Genomic DNA, 18,466 nt, shown 5'->3' on the forward strand with positions numbered 1-18,466 from the left:
TTGCAAAGTGATATATTGCGGCGTTGAAAACCAGGTATCGCCTAGCTCTACCGCCGGCCACCACCAACCAGACCCTTCGGACTAACCTACACAGGAGGACCCCAATACCTCATCTCTTCCTAATGAACGTGTAATGGGCTTTCGACTGTAGCTCTCGATCCCTCTCCATTATTCACCTTACAGCAAGCCCATCAAGTCCGCCCTTCCCCGAGCTTTTAAGGAGGGCTGACTTGCATCGCAATCAATACGAAAGCTGTTTAAAACATCACGGCTCTCCCTTTCCCAGAGTGCACTTTCATGAGGAGCTCCGGGAATTCCATTAACAAAGCCCAGCGCAGTTCACACAAGAACTCTGGTTCTCTTTTGCGGGTGGGGAGAGAGAGAAATAGAGAAGGCAGCCGTGAAGGCTTTCAATCCCAATTAAAAGATCTGGTGCAAGGCGGCCTCAGAAGGATGGATGCCTTTTGGGATCGTGGGTTAGTATTTTGGGAGCTTGGAACCAGGGGGAAACTAACACTTCTAGCCATCTGGGTAAGACAGGCAGGAGGGGAGAGGCATGTAGGTCTGAGAGATTGGTGCTGTGGGTTAAGGAACCAGGACCGTGGGTTTTCCAAGAGGAGGAGGGGGAAGGCTGTTTGCACGTACTCTTTGCTCCAGCAGTGCCCGGCGGATGGATACCCTCTGCTCAAGCTCCTTGATCTCCCGTTCATGCTGCGCCTCGGTGTGGATCTTGATTTTGCTCTGATAGGCGTTGAGCAGCTCCAGTTCTTGCTGCAGCTGCATCCGCAGGACCTGGTATTCTGCCTCCTGCGTCTCGTCCAGCCGCAGCTGGGAGGGGGGAGAAAAGGAAGAGATAAAGAAGGGGCACACAGCAGGCTCAGGGCTGACTGAGGGAGAGGGTGGCTGACGCTCTCCACCCAACACGGCCACAAGGCCTCTCCCAGAGTTGCAGCAGCAGCAGCAGCTTCTGAAGCAGGGCTCAGACATGTTTGGCTTTGTCCTCGAACAGTAAAAAATAAAACACCGGCCCCCCACCCTGCTTTGTAATGCTGTCACGGGGGGAACCCATGGGCACCAGGTTGATTACTGTTATTGTTGTTATTATTTAGTAATAAGTTAATCAATATACTGTTTTTCATCCAAGGACCACAGGGCAGTTCATAGATCAAAATGGAGCTTCTGCGTAGCAGGTTGGTAAGACGAGGGGGGCGGGTGGAGAATCAATAGGTGAAGAAGAGGCTTCTCACTTCTAAAGAGAAGCCACACCTGTGGAACTTCTGCCTAGCAGGTGTGAGAGTCACATGAGACACACCTGGGAAAAGGGGGCACACCTTATTGTTGCATAACAGGTGGCACATTGATCCTTGGGCCCTTTGTACTCAAGAGGTCAAGCTCCACCTCGGCTGTCACCACTCTCACTAGGTAGCTTTGCTTAAGTGGGTCTCCATCAGCCTCAGTAAATAAAAGACTAAGACCGACCAACCTCAAAAGGATGCTTTTGAGTGAGGAAGAAATATGAGATGGTGAAGCACCACCAGGAGCATTGGATGACCTAGGACACACCCATACTACAAACTCAGTGTTTTAGCGATCCATCCCCCTTCTCATGGAACCCTGGGAATTGTAGTTTGGCAAGGTGAGCTTGAGCTCACAGAGTACTTCTGGCATCCCTCACCAAACTCTTCTTCTCAGGATTCTTTTTTGGTGGCGTTGAAGGAAGCATGACGGTTAAGTGGCCTAAAACCAACACCATCTTTTAGGTGGGGTCCCCCACTACTAGCTAGAGCTGCATAAACTGCACTAAGGAAGCCCAAATTCTGTGCCCTCCGCAAAAACACAGTCAAACCTTGGTTCCCGAACGGCTTAGTCGCCCAACAAATCGGCTCCTGAACACCGCAAATCCGGAAGCAAGTGTTCTGGTTTGTGAACGTTTCTCAGAAGCCGAACATACGGCGTGGCTTCCGCTTGAGTGCAGGAAGCTCCTGCAGACAACTGGAAGCCGCGCCTTGATTTTCTACTGGTTTTGGGAGTCGAGTGGACTCCCGGAATGGATTTAAGTTCAAGAACCAAGGTACCACTGTAGATGAAACAAGTTAATTCACCCAGGAGGGCTCTATTTGCAAAATACTCTCACAGATTGGAATGAAGGGAACAAGCATGGGGGATACTCTCACTGGAAGGGCTTGATTTTTAAGAGCATAATGAGAACACAACTCTCCCCCCACTGATGGAGAAAGGGGTCGGTTCCCTCCTTCTCCCCGGGGGCAGGGGGTCATGGTGGGGGTACCTACGGCCTGGGTGGAGAGCATTTCATTGATGCTGTGGTCGTACTGCTCAGCTAGGATGGCCAGCTTGCGGGTCTGCTCGTCCTTCAGGCGCTTGAGGATGCCTTTGTGCTCGCTCTTTGGGGTGGTCTCCAAGAGGTGGTTGCGGAGGGCCTTGTATTGTCGTGTCTGGATCTTGCAGGTGTCCTGGAACTGCTTTTTAATTTGCAGCTCCTTGGACTGGGGTAGGAGGAAGAGAGAGGAGGAGAACAGGGGAGAAGAACCGAAAAGAAAAGGCAAGCCCAAGCAACCAAAGGAGGGAGGGGAAGAATGGTGAACAAAGGATGAGAGTGCGAAAGAAAAAACGGGTGGGGGAAAAGAAGAACGGAGGGAGAGAGAGAGAGAGAGAGAGAGAGAGAGAGAGAGAGAGAGAGAGAGAGAGACAGGAGCATGTGTTAGACAAACAACTCCCACCAGTCGGGTTTTGGTGGGGAGACCCTGTCCTTCATTCAACCAAGCGACAATTCCCACCGAAGGCAAAGCCACTTAAATGTGACGTGTTTCCTAGAGGCTCCCGGGCAGAATGTCCCAGGTTCAAAATCTCTGGCATCTCCAGTTAAAGGATCTATATGGTGAGGATGCACTAGGCCCAACCCTGCAGAGCCCAGAGTATGCCAGCCAAGAATAGGCAGCACTCAGCTGGGCAGACGGGCAGCCTGACTTGGAATCAGGTAGCTTCATATATTCATTATAGGAGAAAGGCAGGATATAAGGGGAATTATCAGTGATTATGACAAAGCAGCAGTCCTGGGGCAACTAATGTCCAAGTAGGACCATGCTGGGAGTTGGCTGAAGGGCCGGCAGCCTTGGCTCTCCCGTTCTAGTATGAGCTCCAACAGTGGCAAAAGGACTTTTCAACCCCCCACTTCACCCCCAAGTAGGATCAAATATTGACTAAGTTTGAATTCTCCCCTTCCGCTCTTCAAGGTCCTGGCTGCTTGCGTCTTGGGCTCACACCCACAACCGAGATGCTCAGGGGGAGAACTTTTTAAGCTGAGCCTCTGCTGCTGTTCACACAAAGTTAAGAAAGGGGTGTAAGAGAGGGTGCATGTGTGTATTTTCCCCTGTGGCTGCATTAGGGAACAGGCTGAGCCTTCTGAGCCCCCAAGTAGCCTAGTCCTGTGCTAAAAAGACACAAACTCCACACAAGGTAAGGCCAGCAACCAAATTAGTGTTTAACTGAAAGGCAGGGTACATTTATTTTTTAAATTGTTCAAAACCCACCCCCATTTTTGTCTCCAGCATTTGCTTTACTGAATGGTCACTGTACACCAGGCAACACTTTTCAGAGCTGTCCTTTATCTGAGACTCTCACTGGGACGCCTTCCAGTTGATCCCATTTGGGTTAGTGAATGGGGAGGGCTCAAACCCCACCACCCCTTTGAAAAAGATACCTCTTCTCTGCCCTCTACTTATCTAAGTAGCGTTCAGGTTTTTTAAGGAACGCACTGGGGCTGGGGAGTGTATGGGGTGCACCACAAACATTTAAAACTTCCCAGTTAAGGAGTCAGAGGTTAGGAGAAAGCAAAGTTGAGTTTCTATTTCTGTGCCAGCTCCTCGTTAGGAGGTGGTCTACAAAAATGTTATCATCAAACACACAGAGCGAATACCGAAGTCCCTTGTGTTATGAATGGGATGAATGAGGGCGGACGCCTTACATGGGTGCCAGGAATGGGAAGGCAGTGGCGTCGTGGGGAGGAAACTCTTGTGCCTCATAAGGAAAACTGAGCCTCACAGCTGGGAGGTCAGGGAGGAAGATGCTTAAAGATTAAGCAGAAGGATACTTTTTGAACTGAGACTAATGTAAGGCAGGTGGAACACACATTTGTCACTGCCGTGGCTGACCTCTGGGAAGCCTCTGGGAGAAGGAACCTTTGTCATATGATGCAGCAGGAACCCACCTCAAAGCTGTGGGTCTGTGTTTATTTCGGAGCCCACGTGTGTTATTTTTGCTTGGAAGCTGTGTGTGCAATTATTCTGCGGTACTCTGGATTGCAGAGAATAAAGGCTGGCACAAGTCAAGCCGCCCCAGGTATTCACACAGGGCACAAACCACCAGGAATTCTAGAGTGATCCTCACAGAGATGTTTGCAGAGGGTTGTACTACATGCATAAAAGCAGCCTCCCAAAGCAACCTCCCAAATGGTACCCAAAAACCGATTGCCTGAGGCAGCTGCCTCACCCAGATGCACATTTTCATGACTCAAATGTATTGCTTTCCAATGTCCCTTAGAAACAAGTGCATTAGCTACCAAGCTGATTGGGCTGTTATTCATTTTGGGCGGTGGGGGTTGCAGGAGTGTGGGGCACGGCCCTCAAAGGTTGCAGTTCCACTTTTGAACATATAGAAGCAAATGGAAATGATGTAAAACAGGCAGGCTAATAAAATTGCCCAGATTCATTCCCCCCCCCCTTTCTCCTTGAGTATTCTAAATAATTTCAGGAACATTCCCACCACCCCTGAGTGTAGAAAGTTATGGACAGTTACAGCTTCTCAGAGTTAATGAGAAACAAAGGTAACAGTGGGGTGCAGAGAGGAAATCCATAGATCCCCTCCGATTCAGGTTTTGAATAATACTCCAAACTTTTACAAACATACAGTGCAAAATTTCAGGGAGACGAAAGCTTAAATACAAGGTGTTTGGAAGCAACAGAGGTGTGAAAACAGACTCGTAGCCCAGCTCCTAAGCTTAAAGTGCCTCATTTTATTTTTTAAAAAATTGAGAAATAAATAAAACCAAACTCAAAACTCACAATACAGAGGTGGTGAAGTGTGGTGCAGAATTCTTTTTATTTTTCCTTCAAAGTTTCACATGCATCCACAACAGGGAAGGGAGAAATAAATAAACCACAGATGAATACCTTCCCCGCACAAAATGGGAGAAATAAATAAAAAATATTTAACAGAGGGGAAAAAATGCAAGGAGGATAAGGGGGAAACCACAGCTCAAACGCACACACACAAAATAGGAAGAAATACAAGTACACTATTAAAATGGACAAAACAGAATCTGGATTAATGAAAATAAATTTGGCCAAAAAATGGAGGAATGCTAAAAAATAAATCCATGATTTGAACAAAATAGGAAATAAATAAAAAAAGACCACAGATGAACCAAAAAAGGGAGAAACACAGGATAAGCACTTGATGTACAAAATGGGACCAAAATTAGATCGATAAATGCAGAATTAAGTTGGGGATAATCTCAACTTGGGGTTTTTTTGTTTTTTTTAAAGGCTGTAGTAACAGAATCAGACCACAAGCTCGGGAAATATGTAAAAATGCACGAAGGAAACAATTTAAAATGAGGCACCAATTAAACTAGAACTGTAGGCTGTTAGTTACAAAATGATTTAACAGCATAAAGCACAGTTGGCATGTCATGGGAATGTGAAAAATCCTTGCTTTGTCTGGGAATCTAAAACAAACAACAAAAATGGGATTTACTCTCAGATTTGGTGTGTTCAGGATTACCGTATTCTCTAAAGATATTCAAGCTCAACCACCCCAGTTTGGCATTTTAAAAAATGGTTAATTTAGTGCCTATTTGGCTGCCAAAGATCGACTTTTAAATAAATCAGGTTTTGTTTCCAAAAACAGAGAAACCACATCTATCAGCAACGCTCTTCATATACGAACTTGATTGAGACATTGTAGTGTCTGGGTGATTACCTGATTAGAGCATCCTTTCCCAACTTTGTGCTCTCCAGATGTTTAGGACCCATCAGCCCAGCCAGCATGGCCTGGAGTTGTAGTCCAAAACATCTGGTGGGCACAAGGCATGGTAAGGGCTGGGATAGAGAGTTAAAATAGGCAAGGTAATCATTTTTTTAATGACATTTTTTTAATGACACAAGTAAATCACTGCAAGACTACTTGTTACTTGTGTTACAAAAGGCAAGCATCTCATCCAGGTGTGCAAGGGCCAGGTACTCTGATGCCATTGCCACAGCTCAAGCTGTGGGGGACTGAGGACAGAAATCCCAGAGTAATGAGGGCATTCAGATCCTGGAGTAGGAAAGGTGGAATAGTTGGCTCCCTGGGAAAGGGGAGAGCTTGAGGCACTGCTATCCCTGGAATGGTCCCTGCAGGGAACCAACAAAAAGGTTGGTTTCACCACCTGAAAAACTACCAACAATCCCAGCATTTGGGGAGGTGCTCAATGGCAAACTTAACTTTTCCATTCTTACATAGGTCCACTAAAGCAAACTGGTTAAAAGCCTAACCATTACTTCAAAGTCCTGGCTTGTGGTATTTGAAGATTTCTTTTATAAGGGCAAGAGAGAGAGAGATAGAGAGAACTGCTTGATTGGCCCATTGTGCTTTCAAATGAAAAGCCTGTAGCAATAAGTTGGATTTTTTAAAAAAAATTCTCCCGTTTTCAGTCATTTTTTTATAAAAAAAACTCACATTAGCTATTTGTCCCTCCCCACAAAAACTGGTTTTATATAAAACTTAGCAAAAAAAAAAAATCACAAACATACACAAACATAAAATTAAAAGTCAGCTTGAAATATGTACATTCAAGTAAAAAAAAAATGAAGTGAAGGGAGGTTGTTACAATTAGGGTGGAAAATGATAAATATATATATATTTGTAGAACAGTGGAAATATATATATTAACGGCGAAAGAATCACCTAAAATTAGTTAAGCCCTTAGGAGCTGGTAGGAGTCTGATTTCTTGAAACATGTACACCCCTTTAGGTTTGTAAGTTTCCAGATCGATTGAAACAAGGTTCAGTGGGGGAGAGGGAGGGAGAATGATAAAATTTAAGGTGATATGGATCCTGACCATTTAAGGAGCTGATAATGAACAGAAGCCTATTTATTTTGATGACTGTATATTCAGCCCCAGAACCCGCTACCTTCTTTGGGGGTTCTATGTTTGAAGGAAATGGAGGACCGTACTTATCCCCTCATTGCTCAAAGTAGGTTAAAGATGGAAACAAGAGTGCCTGGACTTTTAAAAAAGAGGTTACTGGAAAATGGTTACAAGAGTGGAGTATTCTGCAAACTGCAGCCCCTGCCCCCTTAGCAAACTCCTCTTTTCATTGGGGAACATTGAACAGGACCTTTCGACCTCAGACACTAGCACACATGCACCTCAAACCTCAGTTCTAAGGGGCTTGGAAATCTCTTCAGCTTAACCCACATCTCCACATCTTCTCCCAGCCGGCTGGAACGGGCGCCCAAAAATACCCAACCCACCCAAACACAGCCAGCTCAAAAGGGCGTCATCAGGTGATTCTTTCCTCGTTAGGGTAATGAACACTCAACAACGCTCCGCCCCACCCCCATTGTGTAAACCAATAAGGAGCTAGAACAAACTTCTGGTCCTCCCGCAACTTCAAAACTCCTTTTATCAAAGGCTCAGAGGGATCCCTGGCCTTAAGACATTAAATTCTCTCCCCTTGCTGTTGGGTTCTATATACCAATACCACAACGCTGGATGGGAAGTAGTAGGTTTTCAGAGTAAATACTGTCACTTGCTCTGCCTGATCTCCCCTAAGTCCAGAGACTGGCCAACCTCCCAGAATTCTGTGTGCGAGACCAGAGGACCAGGATGCCAGAGTCCCACTGGAATGGACTGTTTCACCGTTTTAGAACAGGATGTGGAGCCCTCCGAGGGCTCCTTATCTCCAGGGTCTCCTGGCAGGCTGGCTTCCGTGCACACTTCTCCTCCTACTAATGCGCCTCGCTGACCCTACGGAATGCCCCCGGGGCCTGGCTGTCAGGCGGGGTATGCGGGAAGGCCTTTCCTCTCGCAAGACATGCAGCCCCTTGAGGCAATGCAGGGCCGAAGGAGGCAGCTGAGCACAGATCACCTCCGTGAGGATCTTGTTGATGCTGCAAATCGGCTTGGCAAGAAGGGCCGCGGCCTTGCGGTGCCAGGGCAGGGACGGCTGGCGCTGGCGGGACAGCACCGGGATGCGGCTGCGGAAGCCGCCTTTGTTGGTTTTGGGGAAGAGGCGGAACAGCCCCTGCTCGGTGACCAGCCCCAGGCGCTGGAGGATGCGGAAAGCCGGGCGCGGGAGGCGGAGCAGGGCCAGGAGCCAGAAGCGGCGGGCGCGGCGGGGGAATCCCCTCAGGCTGTGCCGTGCGAGCGCCCCCAAGAGGTAAAGGGGCAGGAACAGCCAGGGAGAAGCTAACAGGTAGGAAGCCAGGAGGATGACAGGAACGTACAAGCGCTCCCTACTGGCACTCAGCCCCACCACACCCACTGCCCCCGCCATCTTGGCCAGGAGGAGAAAGGACGCTCCGGAAAGGAGGAAGACGGAGTGCAACAAGGTGTACGTAACCCCCAGGCCCACCAGAGCCCCTTCGAGGGCCAGGAGGATATCCTGAAACCCGCCACCCTGCGCCCACAGTGCAGCGAGGAGCAGCAAGAGAGTTGGCGCACATGGGTAGGCAGAGACTAACAGGGCCAAGACCACGCAGAGAGCGTGGGGCAGCATGGCTGCCACGGGAGGTGGGACGGGGCGGGCTTTGCTGCTGGCCTGCTGGCTGTAGGGGTCTTCAGGGGCAGGGCAGCCATCTCCCGGGCCTCGCAGGGCCCCCTCTTCTAGGACAGTGGGTAAGGCATGAGGGTATAAATTGCCTTCACATGTGAATGGATCCAGCTGATCAGCCTCTTGCCCATCAGGCTCTGGAACGCCTGGCCGCCCCCGAACGGACAACAGAACCCCAGAGCCCTCTCCAAAGTGATCCCGCACTCCAAAATACCTCTGGCTGGCTTCTAGATCAGCAACCCCCTCTCCACAGTGTTCTTGCTGTTTCAAGCTTGTTTCACCGAAATCTGGAATCCAACCTTCTTTTCTGTCTGGATCTAGGACTTCCTCGTCCTTCCCATTGAGCCAAAGACACTCCTGTCTCTGCTCTAAAGCAGCAGCTTCCTGCCCGTCTGGAATTTCGCTTGCCAGGCATTGCCAATCAGGCTTCACGTCCCCAGGACCCTTTGATTCAGGCACCAAGGCCTCCAGACCCTGCTCATCCAGCTCTCCAACCCCCTTTGGCGACCAGTCCTGTACAAGACCCCCAATACGCATTGCATCCAGTTCTAGATCCTCCTCCTCCTCCTCCTCCTCCAGGCCATACTCTAAAACCACATGCCCATGGCAGTCTAGCTCTGGCTCCAGAACCCCCATTTTATGGCTACACTTCCCTAAAAGGTTGGGACATTTTATTCCTGTGTCTACAACAACACCCTGAGTTGGCTCCAGAACCTCTCCAATAGGTTTGCATCGGCCTAGATCATCATGACAAGGGCTACCAGACTCCGAAACAGCCGATTCACATCCTCTTGAGTCTAGTGGCCCAAAGTGTGCACATTTAGATTCTGCATCTGCCAGGCATTTCTGAACCCTGGCTGCACAGTCACAGGGACTAGGCCCACACAAGTGGTCCTGCATGGGCTCTAGACTTCCGTCCTCATTTGTGTCCATTTCCACAACCCCTGGGTGCCCCTGCCCTGGCTCCACACCCCTTGCATCCTGCCCGTCAGGGCACCACTGGCAGCAAGGCGGGGTGTAGGTAGCACCTACTTTGAGGCTCTTAGGCTGCTGCCGGACCTCCATGGCGTGTTTCTGGCGCAGCTCCTGCTCCCGGCGCTTGTTGTACTCCAGCTGGTTGGAGAGCTCTGTTTGGTGCTGCAGGCGGGTGAGCTCCGTGCGGGTGCGCTGGACGGTGTGCAGGTGCCGGAACTCCAGTTCCTGTGTGGATTCGTGCTGGCGCAGAAGCATGGCGCACTCCAGGTCCTTCTGGGTCTGCTTTTTGTTCAGCTCCTGAGGGAGGAAGTAAGGGAAAGGCGTCAGAACTGCACCTCCCATGGAGACTCGCTTCTTCCTGGCATCAAGGCTCTTAAAAGGGTCAGCATTCTTTCTTACATCCAGGTTTCCAATGGCCGCATTCTTCTCCCAAGGGCCCCAGAATCACAACTGTCTCATTCCCCCTTGCTCTAATGTCAAGGGCTGCAGGCACTCTCCCTCCAAGCCGATGAAAATACATAATTTGGGACTGGATGCAAAAGCCAGCATCTTGAGCTCTCTTCTCTTTTAAAGAACACTATTTTCTAGCAAAGCTTCCAGATGATGCTGGAATGCAGGTGTCGGTGGTTAGGCTCTACGATTAGTATAAAAAGGAGATGTTCAGCAAATCGAGAAAATAGTTTATAACAGTTTATATAATGAGGTTTGTGAAGGTTTTGCAGAATTTTGCATGTGCACACATAGAATTTTTATCGCATCACTGCAGAATTCATTGTTTTGGAGAAGAGATCAACTTGCTGACACCATATTTTAGCAGAGGTGGCCAGTGGCCACAAATGCATTAGTGCTAAACGGGCTCGGCCCTGTATACCTGAAGGAGAGTCTCTGCCCCCATCGTTCAGCCCAGACGCTGAGATCTAGTTCTGAGGGCCTTCTGGCAGTTCCCTCGTTGCAAGAAGAGAAGTTACCGGGAAACAGACAGAAGGCCTTCTCGGCAGTGGTACCCTGCCTGTGAAACACCCTCCCATCAGATGTCAAGAAGATAAAGAACTACGCAACTTTTAGAAGACACCTGAAGGCAGCCCTGCTTTGCTGTGTTGGCAGCTGCCCAGAGTGTCTGGGGCAACCCAGTCAGATGGGCGAGGTACAAATATTATTAGCTCCTGTTCTTGTGCTGCTCCACATCATGCTGCATCGTACTTGCTGGCTCCCTGGGGCAGATACCCAGACACCCCCTGCCAATGTCTGTTCTTCTGGGACAGTAGTGGTGACACCTACTCACCAAAACAACCCCTCATGAAGCCCTGGCCCTCCTGTGAAACCATCCCTCCTTCCCCACAGCCAACGGCAGACTCTCACCTCTCGCAACAGGTCCTGGTCCAGGTTGTGGCGGGCCAGCAGCATCTTGCGCTTGTACTGGCGGCACTGCAGCTCAAAGTACTGCCGCTGGCGGCGCAGAAGGTTGGCCTCTTCCTCTGCTTGGTAGTGCTGCATGTTCTCCTTCTGCCTCAGCAGCCACTCTTGCTTCTCTCGCTTGGGTGTGCTCTGATTCTCCTGCAGCTCCTGGGAGAGGAAAACAAAAAGTCATGAGAAATGGGACCCAATGAAGTATGATAGTATCTCCTCCTACACAGCATGGGTGGAGAACAGGATCTGGCTGGCGGAAAGGAGCTTGAGCTCTCCCACCGCGGACCACCTTGACGGGTCCACCCACCTGTCAATCATCTGATGTCACCATGGTGACCTAGCTACAAAGAAAGTGGGGTGCATTCTAAGCGTGCTCCTGTTTCTTTCCTGAACTCTTTGGCAGCCCAGCCTGGGATTCAAGCCATCAGTGCAGAAGATCTATGTTCCTCAAGCTGGGCTGCAAAGGAGGATCCCTGCAGCCAATCCCAGCACGGGTTGCAGTCAGTGCTGGTCAACTGATTGGTCCTGGTTACAACCCTCTGTTTGGGCAAGGATCAGCTGTGCTTGGTGGCTCCTGACTGGGAACTCCAGAGCACAACTGATGGATGTTCAAATCAGTGTTGGTTGGTGCCGACTGCAATGCTCACTTTTGGCAAGGATGGGCCAAATTTGGAATTACTGGACGTGAGCCAAGGAACAACCAGAAGAGCATTTTAGGGCTCTTGGTTGTACCTTTGCAGCCACATCTTTACCTGCCCAATACCTGACATCAAATGTGGGCCAGGTGGCTGTGGTTTAGGAAGAATGGCATTATGGGCCAGCTAAGGCCTCCAGTCAGGCTTGATGTAGCCCACAGGCCAGAGGTTCCCCACCACTGTCCTACACCCAGGCATAAAACTGGGTAAAGAACAACTGGTTGCAGCTGGCGAATATATGGATGGAGAGTGAGGGTGCAGACCAGCTGCAGAGTCCCAAAGGAACTTCCACAGAATACACTCGTTGCTAAACTTTCTCTAACTGCTCCTTCATTTGAGAGGATCATTCATTCCTCTTGTTCTCACTGAATGAGGAGTGCAGGCACTGCCGGAAGTCCAGTCTTTGCCAAACATTTCCCATGGTGGGCTTCTGCCCACCAAAGAGAGAGAAGAGCCACTCATTCAGTCTCAAGGAAACAGCTCTAGGGCACTAGCTCACTCTTCATAAGCAGGAAATCGGCCATGGCTTGCAGGGGACTATGAGAATTTTCAGCATTGAGGCAACTCTTCGAGTATTCCCTGACGCAGGTGGGGCATGTGATGCCCCTGACATTTTAAAATGTATATTTCATATGCATCCCCCCTAAAGACTGTCGATTGACTCCTGAATAAGCTCCTTCAAGGACTCTAATTCCAGGTCACTGAATTATCAGGCAGTAGTACCACAGACTGAACCAGAAATTAGCAGTACCAGATTCAGAGGCAGCACATCCCTCACTCATCCATGACAGGATTCCCAGTTACAGATGGAATCGGAAGACAGCACAAGGGGGGAAAACATGGAGGCTGGGATGAGAGACCAGGAACTTTCCAAAAGGAGGCTGCCAAGCTGGTGTGACCCCTCCCCCTCCCCTCCCCTCCTGCCTGCTTTGCTCCTCTTAAAAGCAGGTACCTCTTTAAGTTGCTCCTTGCGTAGCTTATACTGCCGCTTCTGCGACTCCAGCAAGTTGCCCAACTCCTTTTTCTGCTGGCCCAAGATATGTTGCTGAAACTTCTTCTCCTCAGCCAGGGCTGCCTTTGCCTGTACAGGGGATGGGTGAGAGAGAAAGAAAGGAAATTCACCCACAAAGGAAGGATGAAGGCAGTTTGGCCACGCTCATGGCTGTGTGTGTAGTAGCGTAACTCCACGCAAGCGCAGGAAAGTATTTTAAGTGTGGGAGAAAGAAAAGGGAATTGCCATTATGGGGGTGTGGGCAAACCGGCAGAACGTCCAAAGCCAGAGTGGGAAACTGAGTTGGAGTCTCAAAGAGCCTGCCTATGTCTAGCAGAAATAGGCAAATTTGCACCGTTAGCATGGTTTTCAACTCACCATTTTTAATGTGTTTGGGTGGAGGGAGGGGAGCAGGGCTTAGCATTCAGGCCCAGCTATTGTCGAAGCTGGATGTCCTCTGATACCAACCATAAGAAGCTGCCTTGTACTAAGTCAAGAACATTGGTCCATCTAGCTCAGTATTGTCTACACTGGCCAGCAGTGGCTCTCTGGGGTTTCAGGCAGGGGTCTCGACCAAGGATTGAACCTGGGACCTTCTGCATGCAAGGCAAGCTCCACCACTGAGCTATGGCCCTTCCCCATAAGCAAAAGTATCTGTTTTTAAGAGGAAAAATGATCCCAGGAGCAGCAGCAGCAGCAGCTCACTGAAATGATCCCAAGCACTGAGCTACCAGGTCGCAGCTGATCTGGCCAGAAGGGAAGGGAAGAGCCACAGCTACAACAGGAGCCAAAGAAGAGACCCTCTCAGCAACAAGCCTGGACCACCCCAAGTACTCTGGTCAGAATGGAAGGCAAACCAAAAAGGAGGAGCTTCACTCTTTTTACTGTGGCTGGTTTTTAAAGCACCCCTCCAGCACACCATGTAGGGCCAGTGTCAAGAGGCCAGGCATTTGCAGAGGGTCTGGGCACCGTTCCAGGGGGTCCGCTGACAAGAACCCCCTGCGCCTGCTCTTCCCTACTGCTTCTCAGCCTGGCCCAGGCAACGGGGCAGCGGTAGGCAAAGGAGGATCCACAAATGACACTGCCTACTTGCTCTCCCTGGCTCACTTCCTGACAGTCAAGCGAGTGGCAGCAAAGATGAAGAGGAGGCCCAATAGCAGCAGTTGGTGATGATGGCGGCAAGGAGCAAGGCTCGCTGCTGCAAGAACACCCCACCTGTCCTGGGTAATGGCTCCCCCAAACCAGGAGCCAGCGCTGAGCATGTGGTTATTCAACAGCCCGAGGAACTCCACTTTCCTATGGGAGCTCCTCCACTAGAGAGGCCACAAATTCTCTGCCTTCCTCCTGCTGCTTGTCCCATCGCACCTGTCTCCAACAGAATCTCCCCCACTCTGGCAAGGCGACCTCACACTAGCGCTCACCTCCTTCTCGAATATAGCTTGGTGCTTCTTGGCCAGTTTCTCAGCCTCAGCAGAGAAGTTGCTGCGATGGGCCTCCAGCTCCTTGTCGAGCCGCAGCTGGTGCTCGTCCAGCTCCGCCCGGAGCTTGTTCTCCAGAGCCAGCAGCTGCTTCTGGTGCTGGCGCCGCATCCGCTTGTAGCCGCTCATCTGGTCCCGCAGCGCCGAGTCTTGCTCGTGCTCCTGGATCTGGCGAGTCACCTGGGGAAGGGCGGCAGGAGGTCAAAGTTAGGCAACCCTGACTCTCGCAGGCCCCACTGCTTGTGTGCTTACTCCTGAGTTGCATCCTGTTAAGGGGGAAGCTCAGCACCACCCTTTCCTGGGCCATCCTCAACACCCTGCCTACAAGAACCTGTTATCTGAGAACTAGACCTCCCACATCTTGTCAATTAATCCATTTTTAATCAAGCACTTTTAAATTATTATAGGTACTGATAAAGTTGCAGGTAGCAGGCACCACCCTATTTTTACTTTACTGCATTGACACCCCTCTTTCTTCCATGAGACTCCAAGGTTTGGCACACAGCTGCACCCCACTCCCCCTCTGAGACTTCCCCCTTCCACCGTGTGCATGCATCATCAAAAATGGTGTGGCTCCCTGGAGCTACTTTTTTATTCATATATTAGATTTATTAATCAATTAAGGAATCAATCCATTGCTTAAGTTTTGGGAGCCCAACACAGAAACAGAGCTTCTTTTTTCTCTCTCCAACAGAACATTCCTAGCCTCCCTTGGTTACAAAGTGTGTTGGGGACAAGAGGCAAGAGTATTGAATTTGGGACTTCTAGGTCTTCATGATTCTCCCTCTGCTCCTTTCCTACAATAGGAAGCTGTACAATAGATGTTAATAGTCCATGAAAATTCTCCCCCCCCCCCCCCGGAATCTGTCCACTCCTTTTCTAAACGGGTCACTTTGGGGCCAGTTTCCCTCCATCATGGCACCCTCTGGGGCTGCTGGGAGTTGTAGCATAAGACATGTGAAAGGTGCCAGGCTGTGGGGGCTGCATCCTGCGCCCTTAATACTTCTGCAGGACATGAATTCTCATTTTTTATACAGCTAGCAAGAATCCCATCTCATCTTAAGAAATGAAGATTCAGGAGGAAGCAGAACCTACTACTTGGGAAGAAGTTGTGTAAACCCTGCAGTTTCTGCAGCCTCCGCATAAAAACAAGGTCCTGGGCCATGAACAAGGAAGAGACTGAACTTGGTTTGGGGGGGGGGGGGAATCATGCTTTGTCCAAAACATGACTTCACCTTCCACTCACCAGAGAAGCTGTACGGATGGTCGCAAAGTGGTCTCGGTTGCGGCAGTAGGCACGGCGCCGGGCAGCTGATGATGAGCTCTGGGGCTCCATCTCAGGCTGGTACGGGTCATCGTACAGGTTGTCGTGGCCCTGAGAAGCACCAAAACAGGCCTGTGAGAAATGCAAAACCTGCACAGTTCTAACACCTTCTCTGCCCACCTCTCTTTATGCTGGATGACCTGGGTCAACAGAAAGCGGCACAGCTGTGTGAGGATGGGTGGGACACAATTTATTTACCCCATCCAGTGAGGAGGGAAGTGGCTCCACTGGGCTTAAATTTGCCTTGGTGAGGCAGAAATTAATGTTTTATTCTTCCATGGAAATTTTTCTGTTCTACAGGTCTACTACTAACAATGAATGGATGCCAATTGCAAATACAACTATTAGGCAAGCAAGCCTGGCAATTTCAAAGCATTGTGCACAGTAAATAGAAATAAAATAAGCATGTGGAAATAGATCACTCTCTAAGGCAGGGGTAGACAACAAGGTGCCCTCCAGATGTCCTTGGACTACAACTCCCATCAGCCTCAGCCAGCATGGCTAATGGTCAGGGATCATGGGAGTTGGTCCAACGACATGTGGAGGGCATCAGAACATTTTCTGATGATGCAAACTGAACACTGTCCAATGGAATATGAGCCTATGCAAATTAGCTTAATTCGTATAGGAAAATTTCCCCAAAAATCCCAGGTTGTCAGGTATGTCCTTTACAACCATTGGTTTCTGGGCAGAGTGGGGAAGGTGGGATAAATCTATGCTTAAGATGAGGTTAGGTGTGAAGCAATGGGCCTAATAGGCTTTCAGAGCTAAGGATGCTTTAGCCACAGACCCAAACCCTTTGGTCTCTACTGCCTTGCTCCCAACCACCATTCCTATCATATTGTGCGAATCCAACCCACGTTCAGAGGTGGGCCACTCCCACAATTCACCCACCTGGGCAGGAGCAACCTGCGATTCCCGCATCTTTACCACCTCCTGCCGCCACCCACCAGCATGGGAGAGCTTGAGGAAGGCCAGGGCAACTGACGCTTCCTACCCAACCGGAGCTGCTCCCTAAATTTGGCCCTTCACTACGGCAGCAACTCAGTGTGCCTGCTTCCGTGTTTCTTTGGGCTCTGATCATGGAAAGGCAAAAGTGACTTTGTTCCCCAAGCCCACTCAATTCTGCTCCCTGCTGTTATCATTCAGACCCTCCCACTACCAAAGCACATGTATCCTGTACCGGAAGGCGATGGATGACGGAGCTGTTGGAGGTGACTGTGTGCTCGCCTTCCTGCATCATGGCAATCTCAGCCCCATCGTCGTCATCGGAGGCATCTGCCAGGCTGTTGACGCTGCTGCTCTGGCTGCTAGCGCTGATGGACATGCTGGGCACCGAATGGCTACTCTCCATGCTGTTGATGGTGCCTGTACGGTGGAGAAACTGCTCCACCTCCTAGAGCAACGGAGAGAGGGTAAGAGGTTGGGGAGGAAGCTGGAGTGGGGAAGAAGCTGCCTTGGGTAACCAGGTGGAACCACTAACCTCCTCCTCTTCCGGTGCCTCTGCATTTGGGCCATTCTGTGCCTCCTGGAAAAGGATTTTCTTCATCTTGCGGTACTGCAGGTTGTCCAGCTCCCGCACAGCATCCTTGGTTCGCTGGATCAGGTCCATGATAACTGTCTGGGGACGTTCCCTCAAGAGGAAGCGATGCTGGGGAAGAAGGAGCACGAGGTTGGTTGAAAAAGGTTCTCCAGAGCAAGTTTTTCACAAATCCACTTTAACTAGATCAATTCTGTTCCACTAACGACTCAAACTAATCTACACAGCTTCTCTGGGAGGTGAATCAAACATTATTTTTCACAGGTGGAGCATCTTTTTAACAATGAAAAACAAAACGGAAGATTTGTATAGTTGTTTCCTGGGGAACAATGTTGAAGGGAGTTACTTAGGAAGGTTGATCCCATGTGACAACTCTCCACCTACACCCCCCCCACCCCATGTTACCTAGCTAATTTCACGTCTTGGCAGACCTCGGCATCTGTTTTCCTCTCAATGAAATTTCTAATAGAAAAACAGCTTTCTTCTTCTGCCCTGAGCCTCACTTTCACTGTCCCACAGACAGGGCTGTGCTGTGACCAAGGTTTCAGAGACATAAGTGGACTACGGGTAGAGGAGTCAGAAGGCCCCTATTCAGGGGTGCAGCTGAGCTGAGCAGTACCTTGAGCAGCACATCAGAGGTTGGGCGGTCCTGGGGAATCTTCTGCAGGCACGAATCCACAAAGTTCCGGAAATATTCAGACCTGGAAGAGGTAAAGAATGAGCATTCCAGGAGGCCTGCCTTCTTTCCAACTCCAACCTCAGCTTCTGTCATCGGTCCCAGCTCTAAACCCATCAATCCCTATTTCCAAGGTCCTAGAACGCCCTTCATTTTCATAAACACATGAATTGGGGGCCTTTCTTACCAGTGACTGGACTGGAGCAGCGGAGAATCATTCTGGGCGATGTGGTATAAGGCACTCATAGCATTCATGTTAAAGAGGGGTGGTTTGCGCTCCGCTGGGGATACAGGGACACTGATGTTAACAGCAACATTTCACTATTCCCCCCAAGACATTTCCCCTCCTGCCTCCCCCACCTTAAGAACTCTGGCAGCTCCAAGCTTGCCAGGGCAAGAAGGTCCTTGGAGCACACCACCATCTCTATTCCTAAGAGCGCGTCCCATACCAAGTTCGATGCACGTGATGCCAAGTGACCAGACATCCACCTTGCCGTCGTACTGCCCCTCATCCATGGCTAGGATCACCTCGGGAGCCATCCTGG

At 50.0% G+C, this 18,466-nt stretch overlaps 1 protein-coding gene across 2 annotated transcripts in view; it reads right to left on the reverse strand.

Moving 5' to 3' along the window:
• Nucleotides 1-18,466, reverse strand: part of TAOK2 (TAO kinase 2) — a 38,717-nt gene that overhangs the window by 5,165 nt on the left and 15,086 nt on the right. Inside the window, exons 8-19 of one of the 2 annotated variants that reach the window (XM_083409647.1) lie at nucleotides 18,371-18,462; nucleotides 18,109-18,202; nucleotides 17,865-17,946; nucleotides 17,189-17,356; nucleotides 16,889-17,101; nucleotides 15,628-15,756; nucleotides 14,325-14,561; nucleotides 12,865-12,993; nucleotides 11,170-11,373; nucleotides 9,868-10,107; nucleotides 2,292-2,504; nucleotides 646-828 (exon numbers count right to left, since the gene is read on the reverse strand). In XM_083409647.1, coding sequence (XP_083265773.1) covers nucleotides 646-828; nucleotides 2,292-2,504; nucleotides 9,868-10,107; nucleotides 11,170-11,373; nucleotides 12,865-12,993; nucleotides 14,325-14,561; nucleotides 15,628-15,756; nucleotides 16,889-17,101; nucleotides 17,189-17,356; nucleotides 17,865-17,946; nucleotides 18,109-18,202; nucleotides 18,371-18,462 — 1,984 coding nt within the window. Of the gene's footprint in view, nucleotides 1-645; nucleotides 829-2,291; nucleotides 2,505-5,096; nucleotides 10,108-11,169; nucleotides 11,374-12,864; nucleotides 12,994-14,324; nucleotides 14,562-15,627; nucleotides 15,757-16,888; nucleotides 17,102-17,188; nucleotides 17,357-17,864; nucleotides 17,947-18,108; nucleotides 18,203-18,370; nucleotides 18,463-18,466 lie in introns of those variants that run through there. The other variant, XM_083409646.1, reaches the window with a different exon arrangement.

The sequence above is a fragment of the Podarcis tiliguerta genome, assembly GCF_965153285.1.
Source record: "Podarcis tiliguerta genome assembly, chromosome: 13".
NCBI classification, from domain to species: Eukaryota; Metazoa; Chordata; class Lepidosauria; order Squamata; family Lacertidae; genus Podarcis; species Podarcis tiliguerta.